The 17,702-nt window shown below is 40.8% G+C and overlaps 1 protein-coding gene across 3 annotated transcripts; it reads left to right on the top strand.

The window, feature by feature from the left end:
• Positions 1 to 1,296: 1,296 nt before the first annotated feature.
• Positions 1,297 to 14,839, top strand: TBPL1 (TATA-box binding protein like 1). 3 transcript variants are annotated; one of them, XM_063329551.1, is made up of 7 exons: positions 1,297 to 1,482; positions 7,809 to 7,995; positions 8,292 to 8,374; positions 9,291 to 9,354; positions 11,081 to 11,184; positions 11,285 to 11,379; positions 13,612 to 14,839. In XM_063329551.1, exons 2-7 carry the CDS (start codon positions 7,861 to 7,863, stop codon positions 13,680 to 13,682), a joined length of 552 nt encoding a protein of 183 aa, XP_063185621.1. In that variant the 5' UTR covers positions 1,297 to 1,482; positions 7,809 to 7,860; the 3' UTR covers positions 13,683 to 14,839. The 3 variants fall into 3 exon arrangements, with proteins under 3 accessions (XP_063185621.1, XP_063185622.1, XP_063185623.1); XM_063329552.1 differs by having other exon boundaries at positions 1,462 to 1,593; XM_063329553.1 differs by lacking the exon at positions 1,297 to 1,482 and adding an exon at positions 2,450 to 2,547.
• The last annotated feature ends 2,863 nt before the right edge of the window (positions 14,840 to 17,702 follow it).

The following is a 17,702-nucleotide window of genomic DNA, read 5'->3' as shown; positions in this document are numbered from 1 at the left end:
GCAGCCACATTCATTTGTTCCTGCATTCCCAAGTGAAACGCAACAAACAGCTCTTCCAAGAGAAAATGTAGTATAGCTGAAAGACAGTTCATCACAGGCTCTACTCCCTACAGACACCATAGGTGGGATAGTGCCAAATTTGGAGGACTGTCCTGGACAGAGAGAACCAGTGCCATCCCAGCCACCCCCACTGTGTCCTCAGGTCCCCTTCTCTCTCTCCTCAAAGCGTGTATCGAGGTACCCACTTTGCAATGATTAAACAAGGTGCATATTGGAAGAATGCAAAGCAGCTGTCTTAGTCATTTAAATATTAAAACCACAAAAAAAAATTGAGGGCCACACAGTCCTCAGGGGACTTGGGAATATTTGAGGCTTCTCAGTCACCTACTTCTTTGTTTCACTTGGGGTCAGTAGTCTACTCGCACACCAAGGTACCACCGCTTACTGCTGTGAACTATTCCTTCAGTACCAAACAATGTTGTTTTAAATTTAAAAATCTTTAAAGCATTGGTAAGACAAGACGCAGTGACCAGAATCCTGCTGCAATGCAACATGCACATATACAGCAGCAATCGTTGCACCATGTTGTTGCTGTGCGTCCTAAATAACTACTGATGGATTGTGTCAAGACTAGCGCTTACCACTTGGTTTGGTCAGAGTATGCATGAAGCAGGCAAGCATACATAGCAAGCTAGAGGTCTGAGGGAGAGTACCCTAACAGGAACACCAGGTATGTGCCATGACCATCTCATCTGCAAACTGGATCAGATCTCCAGCCGGTTTGCTGGCAAAAGGGCTACCTCACATGACATGGTTGGGATCAAGCCCGTAACAGTTGGCCAAAAGCCACCTACCACGGGCCCACCGGCCACTGGCAGGGGCTGCCAGGGTGGCCCACAAGCAGAAAAAAAAATCACCAGAAAAGCTCCACGTCCGCTGCGCAGCTTCGACAGCTCCTGCGGCAGCTCTGAAGCGAGGCGGCCACTCAGGGGCCTTTCAGCTGAGGGCCAGGCCTCACCGCGCCCAGCCCGGGGAGCTGGGCCAGCACCAACACTACCACAGGGGCGGCGAGCACTACCGGGCGGCGAGCACTACCGGGCGCCAGCCCCGTGGAACGAGGCCCGGGGCGGTGACTGCCCGACCAAGCCGCAGTGGGGCAGCCTAGTGCCGCCCAGGCGGTGTCGCCACCGCCAACCACCCCCACCAAGGTCCCGCCGCGCCTCAGGGGGCGGCAGACGAAAGCGGAAGTGCGCGGCTAGCGCGGCCCCCCCCTTCCCTTCGTCCCCTCCCGCCGACCGTGACTTCCGGCGGCCGCTCTAGCCGGCGCCGCGTCTATGCCCGCGGCGCTGGGGGATGTTTATTGTCGCGGGGAGTCGGCCCAGCACCCGCACCGCCGCCGGGCACCAGCGGCGGGGCGCCTAGACACCGGCACCCCGCTACCCGCCGCCCCGACCGCCGCCCGCCCGCCCGACCGCCCGCACGGTAACGCCTGCCGCCCTCCGACGGGCCGAGCTCCTCCTCGCCGCCCCCTCGGGGGGCCGCGGCCCGGCGAGCCCTGCCCCCCCCACCCCTCTCCCGCTCCCCCCGGCTGAGGTGAGGGGCCTCCCCCCGCTCCTGGCCGCGGCCCGGCCGGCTCCTCCCGCCGCGGTGCCCGTTCCCCTCCCTGGGGCCGGCGGTGTCGGGGCGGGGACGGGGGCAGAGCATCCCGTGAGGGGAACGGCCCGTTCCTCGGCAACCGTTGAGGCTTCCCCGAGGGGCACCGGCTGCCCCGCGTTCGGGTCCCCCACGTAGCGTCCCTGGCCCTCGGGGGCTTTGTAAGAGCCGCAGCACACCCTCCCCCGGGGCGGCCGGCGCCGCTCCGAGCGGCTGGGACCGGCGTGGCCGGGCCGCCTCCTGCCTGCGCTTTGTCTGTCCTGGGCTGGCCCCAGAAGTTTTCTTGTGGGGCTGAAGGGGAGCGGGGAAAGAAAAAATAGTAATTATTTGTGATACGGGCACGCGCAGGGCTTTAAGTGAGCGAGCTTCCCAGCTAGTGAACGGGAAGGGTACTTCTGTTTCCTCCATCGAGACGCGCAAATGGTAGATGTTTGGCTGTGTGTGTGTGTGACAGGCTTACCTGTTGTCTTAAAATATTTTGTAACAGCAAGACAGATTTTTGTTTTTCTTCAGTGTTTTATCGAGTTGCGGTAGCCACCTAACCTCCTGGTTCTGATTTTTATTGTACTTTCACATATCATAAAGACCTAGAGGATTGTTCTTAATGCCTTGCATTCGACTATTGATGAATGTTACAAGGGAAAGATGGCACAAAATTGTGTGCAAGTGATTTCTTGCTTTGAATATCGACAGATCTTTTTGATGAGAAAGATTTGAGGAAAATGGCCTGTTATGAATTATTTAAAAATACGCTTCCTGGTCTTGTTCTATAAGCTGTTTGGCTTTATTCCTGCAGCTGGATTTTGTTGGAAGACCCTAGGTCCATGGGGATGCAGTAGGCTTATCCAGGAGATTTGACAGCAGGATTGGGAATTTGTGTCCTACTTGCTTATGGTATGGCTGGTATCATCTTTCTCTTCATTGGTCTAATTGGACAAATCCCTCCTTTGACGCTGGTTTTATGCATATTTGGAAATTTTCTCCTTCTCCAAAATATATTTGTTTCAGTTCTGTAGGAAATAGTCATGACTGTGCAAATCTCAAAAGGTTGAGAATATTAGCTGCAATATGGCCTTTTGCTTTAGGGGCAATTTAACTTTCCCCTGGAGACAACAGAAAATAAAACCATACCTCTCTAGCTCAGTGGCTAGTGTTTGGATGAGAGGGTTTTCTATACTGACAGTAGTAGCTATGTTGTTCTCGGTTCTGAGGAGTCATCCACCTACCACTGTGACTGTATCATATCTAAGAATTCAAGCAGATTTCAGCGGTCTGTCACCTCCAGTGTTTCATATGCACCTGTTCCCTGAGGGGCTGAACACAAGTCTTAAAAAATGCACCTTCAGTGGAAGGATGTAATCAGCTCTCTCCCTATTCCTGATGGGCTTTATTTTGTGCATTCTCTGTTCTCGTATGGGAACCTCATATGGAAATTCCTGTTAACTTAACAAATTCTTTTCAAGTGATAGTTTGATGCATGCCTACTGGCACAGCAGTGACAGCTATACCTTCAGCAGGGCTGTTGGGACTGTTTGCAGGGTCGGTCACTTGGTGAACTGCTTTGGAGCAAGGTTAAAAATAACCAGTAGAAGTTGCTTATATTTACACTCCTGGTCAAAAAGGTGTTTATTAAACTGTTCTGACATAACATAACCATTGTTAGATAGCCCCCATCTACCTTTATAGCTCTGAGTTTCTCAGATCAAAGGTAGCCAAAAGCTTAAAATAATACTTTGTTTATATACCCCATCCCACGTGCCTTTCCTCTCTCTTTGATGATGATGGTGTGGTTGGTTTGGTTTGGAATTTTTCAAAGTCAGAGAGCGCTGGCTTTTTTTAGATTGTAAGATTTCAGTGCAGGGTGTTTGTCTTCGTGTGTGTTTATATAGTATCTAAAATAGTATGGCCGTGGTCCTAACTGGGGATGTATAGGTAATGCTTTGTTTAAGAACTTGAGTGCTTATTCCTTCCTCTGAAATATTTCTTATTCTGGGAAGTTTCTCTAGTTTCAGTGTAGGATACGTTACTTTGCAGTGCCAAATATCCTTGAATTAGCTTTTGTTGTTGTGGTTTTTTTTTTTATTTTTTATGTTCCTTATCATGCTTTACCTATCTATCTTTTTTTCCTTCCTCTTTTTTTCTTCTTAGGGTAATATTTCAGAGTTATCCCTGAAATCTGTGTTGAAAATAAAGAACAAACTTTTAAAGTGTCCCTGATAAAATAAAATAATACAAATAGATAGACAAGTTAATGATTTTATTTTCAATTTGAGCCTATTATTAAATTAGCACTAACTGGCAAATTATAATTTTAGAAATGATATTTAAGCTGCCAAAATTCTAAGGTTCAGATGAGAGAACCTTTGGGCAAAATTAATCAACAAAACCTAAGCTGAGCTCAATAAAATCAAGTTAGGCATTTGCAAATCCATAACGGGAAAGAACCAGATGTTTGGTTTCTACTCAGTCCCTCTGTTCTGCAAGTGTAACTGCATAAATATGGAACAGTAACAGGCCTATATGTAAGGCTGTTGCTTGATCTCAAAATGTCTTTGTAAAAGCATGGGAACGGTATTTTCCCTATTTTGCAAATAGGAAACAGAAATGCAGAAATTCAAGTTTTGGGAAATAACGTAGTGGGTCAGGGCTATGCAGTGGGGATACAGAAGTGTGTATCAGTAGCACAGAAGACAAGGGAAAACTGGGAAAGAGGAGTATCAAGGTGGTGTTTAGGATTCCTGTGTTCCAGCTAGTTACGTTATCGGAGACACATATAAATAAGAACAGCATCCATCTATCTATCTTTCTTTCTGAAAACTTGTTACACTTTTTTCATAAACATGTTCTTCAGATCTATTTTTTTATGTAGTGCATGTATTATTATTTTTTAAAAAATGTTTAGCTTGCTTCATTCACGTGATTCCTATGAATACAGATCTCTGAGACTTCCCAAAGAAAGGTAGCAGGACGTTTTTTCTCTAGATTTTTTTCTTTGTTGTCAGTGTAGTGCGAGACGTTAAAATCAATGCTTAAGGCAGAGGTTGTAATAGATTATGCTCGCTCACTGGACAGAAGTACCTGAGTCTAGAAATGTTTTGGATTACCCAATATTTCTAAACTGTGCCTTGGAAGAGGCTGACATTGTATTTGTATACTAAATGGGAATGGGTGTATTCAAAATTGTTGATACTTATCAGGTTCTCAGAGAACATGCGTAGTATTTAGCAGCAGCAAATAAAGAGTTTTCTCAATACAAATGAAAAAACTTGGTAATTAATATTTGAAATGTTCAATATTTGAGTGAAAAGTTGAACACTGAAATGCTTCTGTTAGATCAAGTAACATTAAAGTAGAATAAAGGCATTTTTCAGTATTTTTATGCTGTATTCAAGTACTGCTTCTATAACAGTTACGTCCCTTCCTAACTGAATGTCACAACATGTTGTCTAGAATATTAACTACAGCTCAAATTAAATTTCAAATTAAAAAGCTCCTCCGTAAATATCTGTTGTCTTAAACTTTCAGACCTTGTCTTATGAAAATGGGGGCACATTGCTGTAATGTTGGTTAATTTTTCTCCCATTAAAATTTATGTAAGTAGATTGTACTTCTAACCAAGATACACCATAGTTTTTGAAAATATCCTGACAGCTCCACAGCATATTAATGTGTGTTTTTTCCTCTAGATCCCTCTTTAATGATATACCTTTTCCTTTGAAATTGTAATTTTCCTCTCTTTCAAACATTTTTTCCTTTGTCCTGAGTGAGCACGTGTCTTTTCTCCCCGGATCTGTTTAAGACAAACCATCAGAGTTTTATGGGGATGTCATCATACAGTATTATGGTTTGCTTAGAGGTTAATAACCTTTCAGGGATGTTACTCATGACAGTGTTACTCTTCCAGAATGTAGAGACTGAGGATGCCAGTAGAAACTTGCTGATAATTGGGACATGCTGCTGATTGGAGGTGTCCTGTTTTCTTATACAGTGGTGGTTCCTGGGTTCCAGTAAGTGAACTCAGTGGGAGCCAGGAGTTGGAGCCAGGGTGGAAAACAAGTGCCTCTCTGAAGATGCCATGGGTTCCAGCTCCCTGCTCTGTGCTGGCCCTGCCTGCATGCCATTCAAAATCTGTACATGTGCTATCTTTGGAGCCGGTGCCATAAATTGCTAACCCAATCTGTAGTAGTCCATCAAAACCAGATGGGATAAATAATTTCTAACTTTGAGGATTCATGTAATTTTTTTGTTTTAAAAAAAAAAAATTATCTGGGAATACTAATTAGATACTGTTTGTTCTCTTCTCCTTTGCCTGCTTTCCTCCCAGCCCCCACACATAGCCTTTGTTTTTTCTGGTTTTCTCTTGCTGTTCCTTCATCTCTTTTCTGTGTTATCACGCATCTTGCCTTTTCTTACGGTAGACAAGCCAACAATTACAGAATAATTCTTTCAGCCGGGAACAAGCTGCACAGTAGAAGCAGCAACCATCACACCCAGCAGTTGACCCAGTAGATTATGCACACCTGCCTTGTAGTTTATTACCTCTGCGTTGTCAGTGAGTTGTAGTCAAAGACACACCTTGCGCGAATTCTCGATTAGAGACTATGGCATGATGTTTGGGAAGTCATAGTCAGATGAAAATACTGATAATAACATTGATTTCTGATATAGAATGTAAGGCCAAAACTCTTAAAGTGATACAAATGCATTACAGTCCATTATGTATACTGTTATTCTTGAGGCATAGTCTCCGGCTTCTTCCATGGCAATGACCATGTAGAGCATTTAATATATCTGACTATTTTTATTTGATTTTGCTCTTTGCTTTCTGTTGTGTTCATTTTGGATGAAATTGTATATGAATGGATCAAGACAATGTTACCTCTGTCTCTTAGGGTATGCTCTACTTAAGCTAATTCTCTTGGAGTAAAACTCAGATTTTTACATTTTTCTACAAAGTAAAATTCCTTAACAAACTACAGTATTTTGATAGAAGTCCTTTTCGCTATATACCAATGTTCCTGCTCTTTTCCCCTTTCCTTTCCCCAAATACTTCACCTGAGATTTATTTGAGATGTCCGCCATCTTGGCTTTGGTAGGCTTATAGAGGAGATGCCAGGCGGTCTCGGGCTGGGCTGAGTGGTATCCCAACTCCCCATCTCATGATCCTCTTGCCCAGTTGAGGTGTGTGTGAGGAGTGTCACCTTCAGCATGCGTGGACAGGCTGGATGCTCCCTGCCAGCCTCAGACTTGCTGTGCGTGCAGGGGGCGGCCATCCCCTGCCTTCACAGTTACTCATGCTTTTCATAGAATGGTTTGGGTTGGAAGGAACCTTTAAGGTCATCTAGTTCCAACCCCCTGCCATGGGCAGGGACACCTCCCACGAGACCAGGCTGCTCAAAGCCTCATCCAGCCTTTTTTCCTCAGAAACAATTTTGCTGTGCGTGTACAATGCGTTCATTCTATGCGGTTCCTGTGGGCAGCGCAGAAGAGGGTGAGAGGCCACTGAGGCTCAGCCCAGGCCATTGCTGCCACTAGGACGTTTTGTATAGTGTGCATTATGCTTTTATACTGGGGGAGATAGGCCAAGAGTGCTGGATGAAGATGGCAAAGCTGTGGTAGCAGGCTGTCTGCAGGTTGTGGTGTGTGTAGCCTGTGTTAGTTCAGAGTTATTCAGCAGGCTCATCCATTGCAGCACAAACGTCAGGCTGTTCAGAATTATCAACTTCAGCAGTCAGAGAACTGCCTTTTCCTGAGGTGTTTAATGACATCCTCAAATGAGCTGAGGAAAGATTATCCACTGGAGCTATGGAACAAATTTCAGTAATCTTTACTGTGTCCTAATATAGCTGGTAAGAGTTGTAACATACGTAACGGACAATTTTAAATATTTTTTTATACACATATATATATATATACGTATGTATGTATACACACTTTATTTCTGTTAAGTCTGGCAACTGTGTCTTCAAACAAGTAACCTCCTATTTTCTAGCATAGAGGATGCAGACACCCCGCCTCCCCACACACAGTTAACTTAAATGAGTCAGAGTGTAGTCACTTCTGCTTCTTGTCGCATTTAAGGGATGGATGTGTACAATGGCGTTAGTAGGCAATTTTCTACTGGTATGTTTAATTTTATCATTTTCCCTTCTCAGGATGTGAACTTCATGGTGAGCTGGTGGGAAAGCTGAGTTGTAAATCACCCCAATGGATGCGGACAGTGATGTTGCATTGGACATTTTAATCACAAACGTAGTGTGTGTTTTTAGAACAAGATGTCATTTGAACTTGAGGAAGATCGCATTAGAGGGAGCAAATGTTATATACAAGCGAGATGTTGGGGTAAGAGATTCAACATACCTCCAGATTTTATTCACAGGAAAATACTGTCATTTAATCTGTTTTGTGAACACTGAATCACTGGCTGAGATACTCCACGCTTATTTTGTTCTTCTCAGGAGCTGGTTTTTTTAATTACTGAAAGAGATGAAGGAACAGTTCAAGGCTATCAAAAATAAAGGAAGTATTATTAGTGTAACAGTTGATTTGTCTAACAATTGCTTTTTTAATTTTTTTTTCCTGTATGAAATTGAACTACCGCTAATGTCCAATTCTTACACTTTTATTTTTCTTTTTAGAAAGTATTAATGAAGCTTAGGAAACCTAGGATTACGGCCACCATTTGGTCCTCAGGAAAAGTTATTTGCACAGGAGCCACAAGGTAAGTTCACAACGATTCTTTCTCTAGCTGTAAATTCTTGTGTATTTCAAAATACAATGTTGTAAATGAAGAAGATGGCAAGAGTCAGTACTTACCACTGTTAAGATTCACTCACACTGTATCACACGTAGATCCTTGCCAAGCTATGTATTTGGGAGGAAGTTTTCTATGTGGAGTGTCTGCCTCAGACTGAGTTGAAATCTTAAGCATCATCAGTTCAGTCTTGTGGGAGAGCAGCAGCGAAAAATACTTTATGAAGAAAATCCTAGAGCTTTCATTTCAGAACTCTTTAAGAATTCTATGGTTTTAACCAGAACTTGAAACTTGAGAAGAGATGACCTTTATTGAGGGATATCTCTTACTATTTCATGAAAACCCACCTGAATTTTATCGATGTTATGCAATGTTGGGGGACTGGAAAGAAGCAAAAGCAAACTTTTAGTTCAGATACAACCGAGGCTCGCCAAACTCTTAACAGCTGAGTTCCTTTAAGATTTGCCTGCATCGTGGAGTAAGGATAAGGTACAATAGTAAATTTGCATATGTATATTTTTGTATATGATCTTTCTGTATATGATCTCCCTCTCAAAATGGAAGATGATTGTTCAGGACTCCAGACTACTCATATTTGTCTCTTAAGAGTATTTAGTATCATGTATGATCAAAATATCTCCCACTTCAGCTGGAGCTAAGTGCCAAGCTATTCTTGGGCATAAAGAACCCCATTTGAATATCTAGATAGTCAAAATGTAATACGTGCATCAGGATAAAGTGAAGGCTGTCCCTGTGATCATGGTTCATGCGTTAGATGATTTAACAGTTCATTTTGTAGTCTGAACAGCTGTTGTGGTATATGCGCACACAAATACATACTCTATTTCTGTTAATGCTAGATTCTTTTCTTTCTCCTTTATAGTGAAGAAGAAGCTAAATTTGGTGCCAGACGATTAGCTCGTAGTCTACAGAAACTAGGTTTTCAGGTAATTCTAATGAAAAAGGACTTGTATGACTCAAGCGATGCTGGTAATCCGTTTTTTAGAAAGAAACAAAAAGGAGGGAGCAATTTATCAGTGAGCATGTTTTCACTGAGATGCCCCTTTTGTGTCAGCATACATTTTCCAGATGCTGCTTAAAGACAAGCTGTTTTATTTTGTGGATCTGAGTTTCGTTTGGCAGCTTGGAGTAGTGCTTCCTCACTGGCTTAATGAACAACAAAATTTGTTTAATAAATGAACCACCCACAAATGTTTCTTGGATAGAATTTACAATATCTTGAAAGATTTATTTGGAAGAAGTATTGAAGAGTGTAAACCTAGGCATCATTTGAACACCATTTTCCCTCGTTTCTGATGGAATAGCAGATACATGTCCATCTTGTTAAGGGCAAGTTTGAGCCTCTTTAACTGAGTTTAAAAAGTGCTTCTGCTCTGTCAGGTTGCACAGCAGGAAATGAGCCAAAGAAAATACTTAGGACACGAAACCCCTCTTTTTTCTGGGTTTGGGTTAACATTACCAGTCAAAAACATCACTTGCATTTCATATTAAATGTTGAAAACCAGCAATGTGAATGACTTAAAAGGACACATTTTAATACTGCAAAACTTCATGGTAGTCAGTTGTGCCGTTCACCTCCAGTTTCACTTTACGGACAGACAATTAAATAAACACAGTGGCTGTCCTTTGGCAGGAAGGGAGAGGCTCCCTTTGATTGTAATACATGAAGGCAGTGGTGACAGGCTGTCCTGGTAATGCTGCATCAGACCCAAGCAGAAGTTCGACACTCTTACTGTTACGAATGAATACATTAGACCCAGCCTCCTAAAGTTGGAATGGAACATTAAATCAGTGAGGTAAACAGTGCTTCCAGGGTGGACGCCAAGTCGTATTATAAAAGTGACCACTTTAAATGGAATATATTTTGAAGATGAAATTGATAGTTGACCTTTTATAAGGACAAGTTGCTTCTACTGGTAGAATACTTCTAAAAAGTTTTGACCGAGGAACGGTCATTTTAAGTTTAGGCAATCTCAGAAAATGATCAAAAGTTTCTTCAGTGATACTGCAAACACTGACTTCTGAGCAGTGCATTTGTTTGTTTAGGAATTGTCTGTTGGCTATTTTATTGTCATCTAAAATGCATGTGGTAAAGAATAACTGAAAGCCAGCAGTTTGAGCTGGGTTTCAGAAAGCAAAGAAGTAGAAAAAAAGCTTGCCATACTGGCCACTGGAGATTTGAAACAAAACAATTTTCACCATTTTTCTTATTCTTAGCTTTAACAAAAATGGTGTCAAGCAACAAGGCATGAAAGAAGTTTTCAAATTGCGTGAAGTTCTTGTAAGAATGAAATTTAAGCTTTTTCTCTGCTTATTTTGATGTTTCATAAGCTATTTAATTTAGTTTATTCTCAATTTGGAGGTGTTTAGAACAGCAGTATGAGTTGTTTCTGTGTCTCATTCTTTAACTGTACTATAATCACATAATACATCTATGAAGTATCTAGTTCAATAGTTACTGTATCATAGAAGGATAAAGTAAGCGATTTGAGTCCTTTAAATACTGTTTAGAATACTATTAAAAATGCATCAGTCACAACAAGGTTTTAGTTTTGAAATCTCATCAAAATATTATTATTTTTTTGCAACCCATACCTCTACCTCACTGTAAACTGAATTTCTAATGTCTTTTTTTTCCTCTCCTTCGAAAAGGTAATTTTCACAGATTTTAAAGTTGTGAATGTTTTAGCAGTGTGCAACATGCCCTTTGAGATCAGATTGCCAGAATTTACGAAGAATAACAGACCTCATGCGAGGTATGGTAGGATTTTAAAGAATTACAGTCTTGCTATATTTCTTAAGCTTTTCTTTTCCAGTTCTAGATCTATCTTTTTTACCTTTTATTTTGTTTTCTAGTTATGAACCAGAACTTCATCCTGCCGTGTGTTACAGAATAAAAACTCTCAGAGCTACCTTACAGATTTTTTCCACAGGCAGTATCACAGTTACAGGTATTTTGATGTCAAAAATAAATATTTAACTTGTTGGGAATATTTAACTTTAGGGCCAGTAGGTTTAGGAAAGGAAGATGTTCAAAACAGTCAAAAGATATGTTGAAGGGATTTTGTTTCCCAGTGTTAGCCCCTAGTTTGTTTTTGAGTGAAAGTGCTAGAAGAGTTGTAGAGGAAGTGTTATTGGTAGGTTCAAAAACTACTTTGATTGAATGTACATAGTCTGTCTTTTATAAATACAAAAGTGAGATAGGACTTGAGAATGCAGGTATCTACTGTTTATTTAAACATTTGAATTTTCTTCCTTTTTTTGGTCTTCATAGTGCTGTAAACGATGCTGCATGTAGCATTAACATCCCTTTCATAAATAAATGTTTCCAAACTGGAGATTTGTGGAAACGTATAGCATAGCGTGGCATTTTTTCATAACTGAAGTTGACCAATATTTGTAGTTCTTCAGACTTGTGCTCTCTTGTGTTAGAGCTCAACTGAGAGAGAACCGTCACCTGAATTGTAGACATCAGGGATTTTTCCCATTTAACTAGAGATGTGATTGTCCTGGGTCTTGGAGATGCCATGCCATGTTTTTCCCTCTCTTTTCCTAATTTTAATTTTCTGTTCTTCATTATGTTTCCTTGTGAGGTGTCCACCGCAGGTTTCCAGATACGAGAAGTCAGGTTTTTAGAGGATACGTGTTAAAATGGTACAGAACTAAAAACCATCACTTTATATCACTTTAGCAGTTTATTTTAGTGGGACAAGTATAAAAAGATTTAGAGTTACATTGAGAAAAGAAAATAAAAAGAACTGATACCTAATAGGAAGAAGTATTAATTTTTCTTCCTCCAAAATGAGTGATGACGTGGTTGTTTTGGGGTTTTCTTGTTGTTGGTGGGTTTTTTTATTTGTTTGTTCTGTTGGGTTTTTTTCTTCTCTTATACTCCCTGCAATGATGATCCAGATTTTATCTCTTCAGCCCTCTAGGGAGTAGCAGGTTTTTTACAAGAATTATTTGCCTACTCATATTTTTGCTTTCTGAAGGCTTTCTCTAGAAATTGCATTTCTGTAATAGCAGACAAATTGAAGGAAAGTGCAATATCTGCCCAGAAGGCAGGTATCTTTCACCAGGCTTGTTTTAGGTGAGTGTTTAACTCAACTTGACAAGTTTGAAAATACAGAAAGAATCCTATTCCATTCCATTTTCTTTCTGACTGAATGTGTATATTAAAACAATATTTCTAGATTTAAATAAGTCATTTATTAAGTTATTTATGATTCTTGGGAACTATTTTGAATAGTTCTCTGTAGTTGGAAGAAACTTTTGAAGTTTAAAGTGAGTTAAAAAAAACCCTGAGTTCACAGGCATCAAAGCACGTTAAAAATTGCTGTTGCCATTTATCTGCGTCACCAAACTTCTATCCAGGGTGAATTTTTTCTGGCATGTTACTGCTCGTTTATTTGCAATCTTAACTGTTGATTGCATAAAATGGTCTAGCACCATTAGAAACCACCGATAGTTCATTCTTCCTTTTCTTTCCCCAGACGCTCATAGGTCATGTTAGATAACCTTCAGGTGATTCATCCTGAGACAATAACAATTCCCTGGCTTGCAGGTTTTGTCCCGAGATCAGTGGTAGAGCTATTTACAAAATCCAGACTAGAATGTAATAGTCTGAATTTTCAAACATAAAACAATCTTGCTTGAAACATACTTGGCTTAAATCCAGCATTATTTAGCAGTAGGTTTTGTTGGTAGGCTTTTAAAAGAAGAGATAAAAGTGGCTAAGTTTTGAGTAATACAAATTCCTAGAAGATTAGCGTAAGTAAAAGTATTTTTTTTTATGTCTGCCACTCAGCCTCTGCCTTCTTCTCTGGGCTGACTGTTTAAGCCAGTAAATCAAAAAGCACCCAAGTTGTTAAGAAATTAAATGACAGTATTATTTATTTGTAGTCTAGCCATTGACCAGTGTAGAACATCTTAGAGGTTCCGTGCTAGAGTCCTTTCTTGTAAGTAAAAGTGATCAGAGGAACACCTTCTTAAGTTGGAAAAAATGGGGGAGAAATGATTTTTGTCTACAGTATGAAGTTGTGGTAGCTAAAAATATTAAGGTTATTTTAAAGGTACTGTTGTTGTTTTAATTTCTGATTCCCTGATTTTTCTCTTCCTACTGTTTCTTTTTAATTTGTTTTTGGTTTGTTTGGTTGGTTTTGTTTTTTTTTAATATGTCTCAGGGCCAAACGTAAAGGCTGTTGCCAGTGCTGTGGAACAGATCTACCCATTCGTGTTTGAAAGCAGGAAATAAATTTTATAATTCACCACTTAATGGTTAGGTTCCCTAACCAAGCACCTTTAAAGACTGCTGCACATTGGACTAAAAGCAAAAAGGAAAACTGGACCAACCATAGCAGAGGAATACAGACTGTTTTACTTGCTCATGGCCACAGTATAAACTCCAGTTCTTTTGGATTTTACTCTTAACAGTGCTGTATTGTAAAAACGGAAGTTTACAAGATATGAAATTGCTGCTTTTAAAAAGACATTCTATTTATTTTTGCAGTAATTTCTGTGTATTCATAAGCAAAGCTGTCACGATGTGCACTACCTTTAAAACATTTTTTTTTTTTTAGTTTGAGCTTGTGTTTTATTTGTGAATAGTCTTTTACATTTTTGTATGCTGAATATTGGGCACCAAAGAAGCTGTAAAAGTTATCTTTTTCACCTGATGAATGTGCACAAATAAAAGTTTGGAAAATATTTCTCTTCATACCTGTTCTGTTATATTCCTTTCTCTTTTTCTATTACAGTTAAAATTGTATAGTTGCAAATTAATTTGAAACAATGTAAGAATAGTCTTTTGCTGATACCTTCTGTTTCTATTTGTAGTATGTGTAAAACTTTGTGCGTGGGTTAGATTGAAATCTATAGTAGTTACGTATGTTTATCTGAGGATGAAATTTGGTTTGTTCCCAGTTCTCTTAACTACATGCCAGATTTCAAGTATTTTCTTGCTGTTACATGAAGAGAAGACATTTCTAAATATAAAGGTCTACAGCAAGTGTTTTCCTATAGATGATGAGGAAATCTTATCAACTAAAGAAGCTACTGTAGAAAAACCAACTGCCTTGTCCACCTACTGGATGCGGAAGGAAGAAGTTACTATGTGAGCTTCGTTTTTTCAGGAAAGTGTTATTATGCTTCAACTCGAGAAGATAATACGGTCACGCTAATCCAGCCCCAGCCTAGTGCTGAATGATTAACACAGACCTTTTCTACGCTCTTCTTACTGTATAATATTTTCATGACAGGAGCTGCCAACAAGCAACGAAGCTTGATTCTGGCATGTATTATTATTGGTATTAATCTTGGACTTGGAAGCCAGTAGATGTTTCTCTCAGTAAGTGCACATTTGAAGCAGAAGAGAGGTGAATGCTTAAAAGTAACTGCAAATGCTACTTTTAAAAAGATACAATAAATATGTATAAATGTATGTATGTCTTTTTTCCCTATGTCACTGAAGAGAAATGTAATGCTACTATCGTGTGCTGCAGGTAACGTACAGTCTTAGAGGGTGCTAAAATTAGTAAAGCACGAGCTGTTGCTGTACCAGCAGTCACAGCTAGGAAAGAAAGGTAGAAGAACATCCTGAAGAAGCAGATGCCTAGCATAATGTATTTAATCTGACGGAGGGGATGGTATAGATGTTGGGGCTGTCCATGGTGACTTCATGCAGAAATTACGGAAAGGAAGGAATAGTATGGGAAATCCTCAACCAAACCCTTCAGAAGAAAAAGAAAGAAGCAACACTGCCACAAGCCTTAAAGCGACATATTCATAAAAGCCCTTTTAAGCTCAGTGTAGGTAGGAAAGAGAGGACTTATAACCATGAAATTACTAAACTGAGTTCAACAGTCATAGAACTCATGATAAAGAGCAGGGAAAGGGATGCTTGCTATATGGAAACTTCCCAGTTTGTACAGAAGATAATGCAGACCTCAGCACTCCCGACACTAATGAGGATTTTGTGAAAAGTCATAGAGAGCAAGAGAGAAACCGCCATTAGGGAACACTAGTGTATTATTGTTACAGTTTTTAAAAAGAAAAACCAGAAGGTTTTATTTGAACAATGAACAAAATTGTAATGGGTTTTCCGGGAACAAAATGTAGTCTTAAACTGATGAATGAGGATTTGGCCATTATAGCTACAATAGCTGTCTTAGATTAGGCTTGCCTCTTTTTCTTTTGGATCCAATTACAAAGCACTTGAGTGCTACCAGTGAAATTCTGGAGCTTTTATCAAGCATGTGTGTCTGCTAAATTTATCTGTGTAGAAAGAGGAACATTTTGCTTTTTTGATAGCAGTGTCATGTAGTATGAAATCTGCCTGTTAGAGCAAAAATGAAAGGTAATAATAAGCTGCGATGTATTAAAATGGGAACTGTTTCTTTTGAAGTACTGCTTAGATCCACGCTAGTGGTTTCAGGCCTTCGTAACAGTCCGTAAGGGAGCGGAAAGGCACGCTACTAAACATACAGGGTAGTATTGAGAAAAAGAATAATAGCAAATAAAAGATTCCTTGAAATGTGTGCTCACCTATCCTAGCTCCAGGGGCCCCTCATGCCGTTTGTGACAGATACGCTTTAAACGCTCTGATGATGAAGGGCATTTGGCAGTGTACGCTTACGCTCAGGGATGTCAGTGTTTCCCTCCCATCACTGCTCTAAATCAGTAGGTCCCCACCTGGGTCTGGGACAAGCCTTGCTGCTCCTAATTTCTGCTAATCACAGACACACACCTGCCCCCATCGTCACCTGCTGGTTTCTGCTTCCTTTGCTGCCTCCACCGAGGCTCTTGCTACGGACCCCGCAGCAGAGAACGTGCCCCAGCACCCTACCTCTCGCCTCCAGTGTGGGGAGCGCTGCTTTACAGTAAACATTTCCCTCTCCGTCGGTCAGCTCTTCCTCAGTGGCCGTGTTTTCTAGAGCACTGTTCCATCTGTCCCCGGATTCTCCAGGTGGATCCCATGCAAAACTCTGCGCGGTGCTCAGCTGTGGCACCAGCAGCGCCATAAAAAGTTTATTTCACATTCCTTACAGAGAACAGTTGGTTCTATTTGTATGACCTACTAAGGGCTCCTTTTTGCAGCAGAACGATAACTCTGACTCATCGCTAGCTTGGGAGTTGTCATAGCCACTAGATCTTTTCCTGCAGTTTCTAGCTCCGTTTTATCGTTCTCTGACTTGCAATTAGCCTTACCAGAGAAATTTGCACTTAGCGCTTTCAGAATTATATCCTCCTTTTTTTCAGACCCTTCTCACGGATTTGCAAAGCTCTGAATTCCAACCCAGTCTCTCCCGGTTTAGTATTGCCTGCAAATTTAATAAGCGTATTCTGCTCTGTAATCCAGTCCATTAATGAAGGTAGTAAACAATTTTAGATCGGGGACAATTTTTTTTGTGGAGTGCTTCGGAGATACAGGGATGTGATTTATAAGACGTGTCCCTTTTTCCCCTTGTAATTTCACAGTCGATGATGTTGTGACTGCCAGTTCTGTGTCATCGGGTGTGCAGGCTTTGTTATTAAAGACCAGTACAATTAGGGCTACATACATAGGGCTCAGTCTGTAGGACTACAATTAAGACTGTAGCTATAATGATTTAAAAAGCCCTCGACTTTTTATCACCTTCGTGATAAAAACCATGATGATATCACCATCATCACCTTTCAGAGATATCTGAAGCTATTGGGGCCTCTGCATTTAAATCAGTGTTGAAACGATGCCTTCTACAGAAAGATGATATTTTTACTTATTGTTTCTGCACTAAATAGTTGTGCACGGGGAAAATTTAGAAGAGCTTACAATGAACCCAGCATGTGTAAGGGTGGAGACGATTTCTATGGTATTTTCTGAGTTAAATCTATTTTTGTGAGAACACGCACAAAATTTATCATCCCAGCAGAGGGTTGGGTTTTTTCGGGAAGCTGTGATGCTAAGAAGGATTTTGCAGAAGCCCCTTTCACTAAATGTGATGTAATAGAATTTGTAAGCCAGCATGGGCTTGGATTGCATAGAGACAACTATCAGAAAACTACCAACCAGAGCAAATGGGGATGCTATTGGAAGTGCAAGTAATCCACTACCCGGCGAAGCCACAGCTCAGGAAATGGATGAATTTGCTGCAATATAGTCTTACTAAAAATACATTCTATTACTCGATCTAATCTCAGGCACTCGTTAGCGTAAGAATGATGTCGATAAACCAACGGCACGTTTGGAAGGCTACCCAGAGTCACCTTAAATTTATGTCTTGTTCTGAAGCTGATG

Source organism: Chroicocephalus ridibundus, chromosome 3 (assembly GCF_963924245.1).
Source record: "Chroicocephalus ridibundus chromosome 3, bChrRid1.1, whole genome shotgun sequence".
NCBI classification, from domain to species: Eukaryota; Metazoa; Chordata; class Aves; order Charadriiformes; family Laridae; genus Chroicocephalus; species Chroicocephalus ridibundus.
The sequence above is the reverse complement of the archived record's forward strand: the minus strand, read 5'-3'. Positions and strand labels throughout refer to the sequence as shown.

Excerpts from the sequence above, each read along its gene's own strand:
- TBPL1 (XM_063329551.1), top strand. The coding sequence starts at position 7,861 with ATGGATGCGGACAGTGATGTTGCATTGGACATTTTAATCACAAACGTA. Across the intron at positions 11,185-11,284 it reads AATAACAGACCTCATGCGAG|TTATGAACCAGAACTTCATC; the intron begins GTATGGTAGGAT and ends TTTGTTTTCTAG. Across the intron at positions 11,380-13,611 it reads AGGCAGTATCACAGTTACAG|GGCCAAACGTAAAGGCTGTT; the intron begins GTATTTTGATGT and ends AATATGTCTCAG.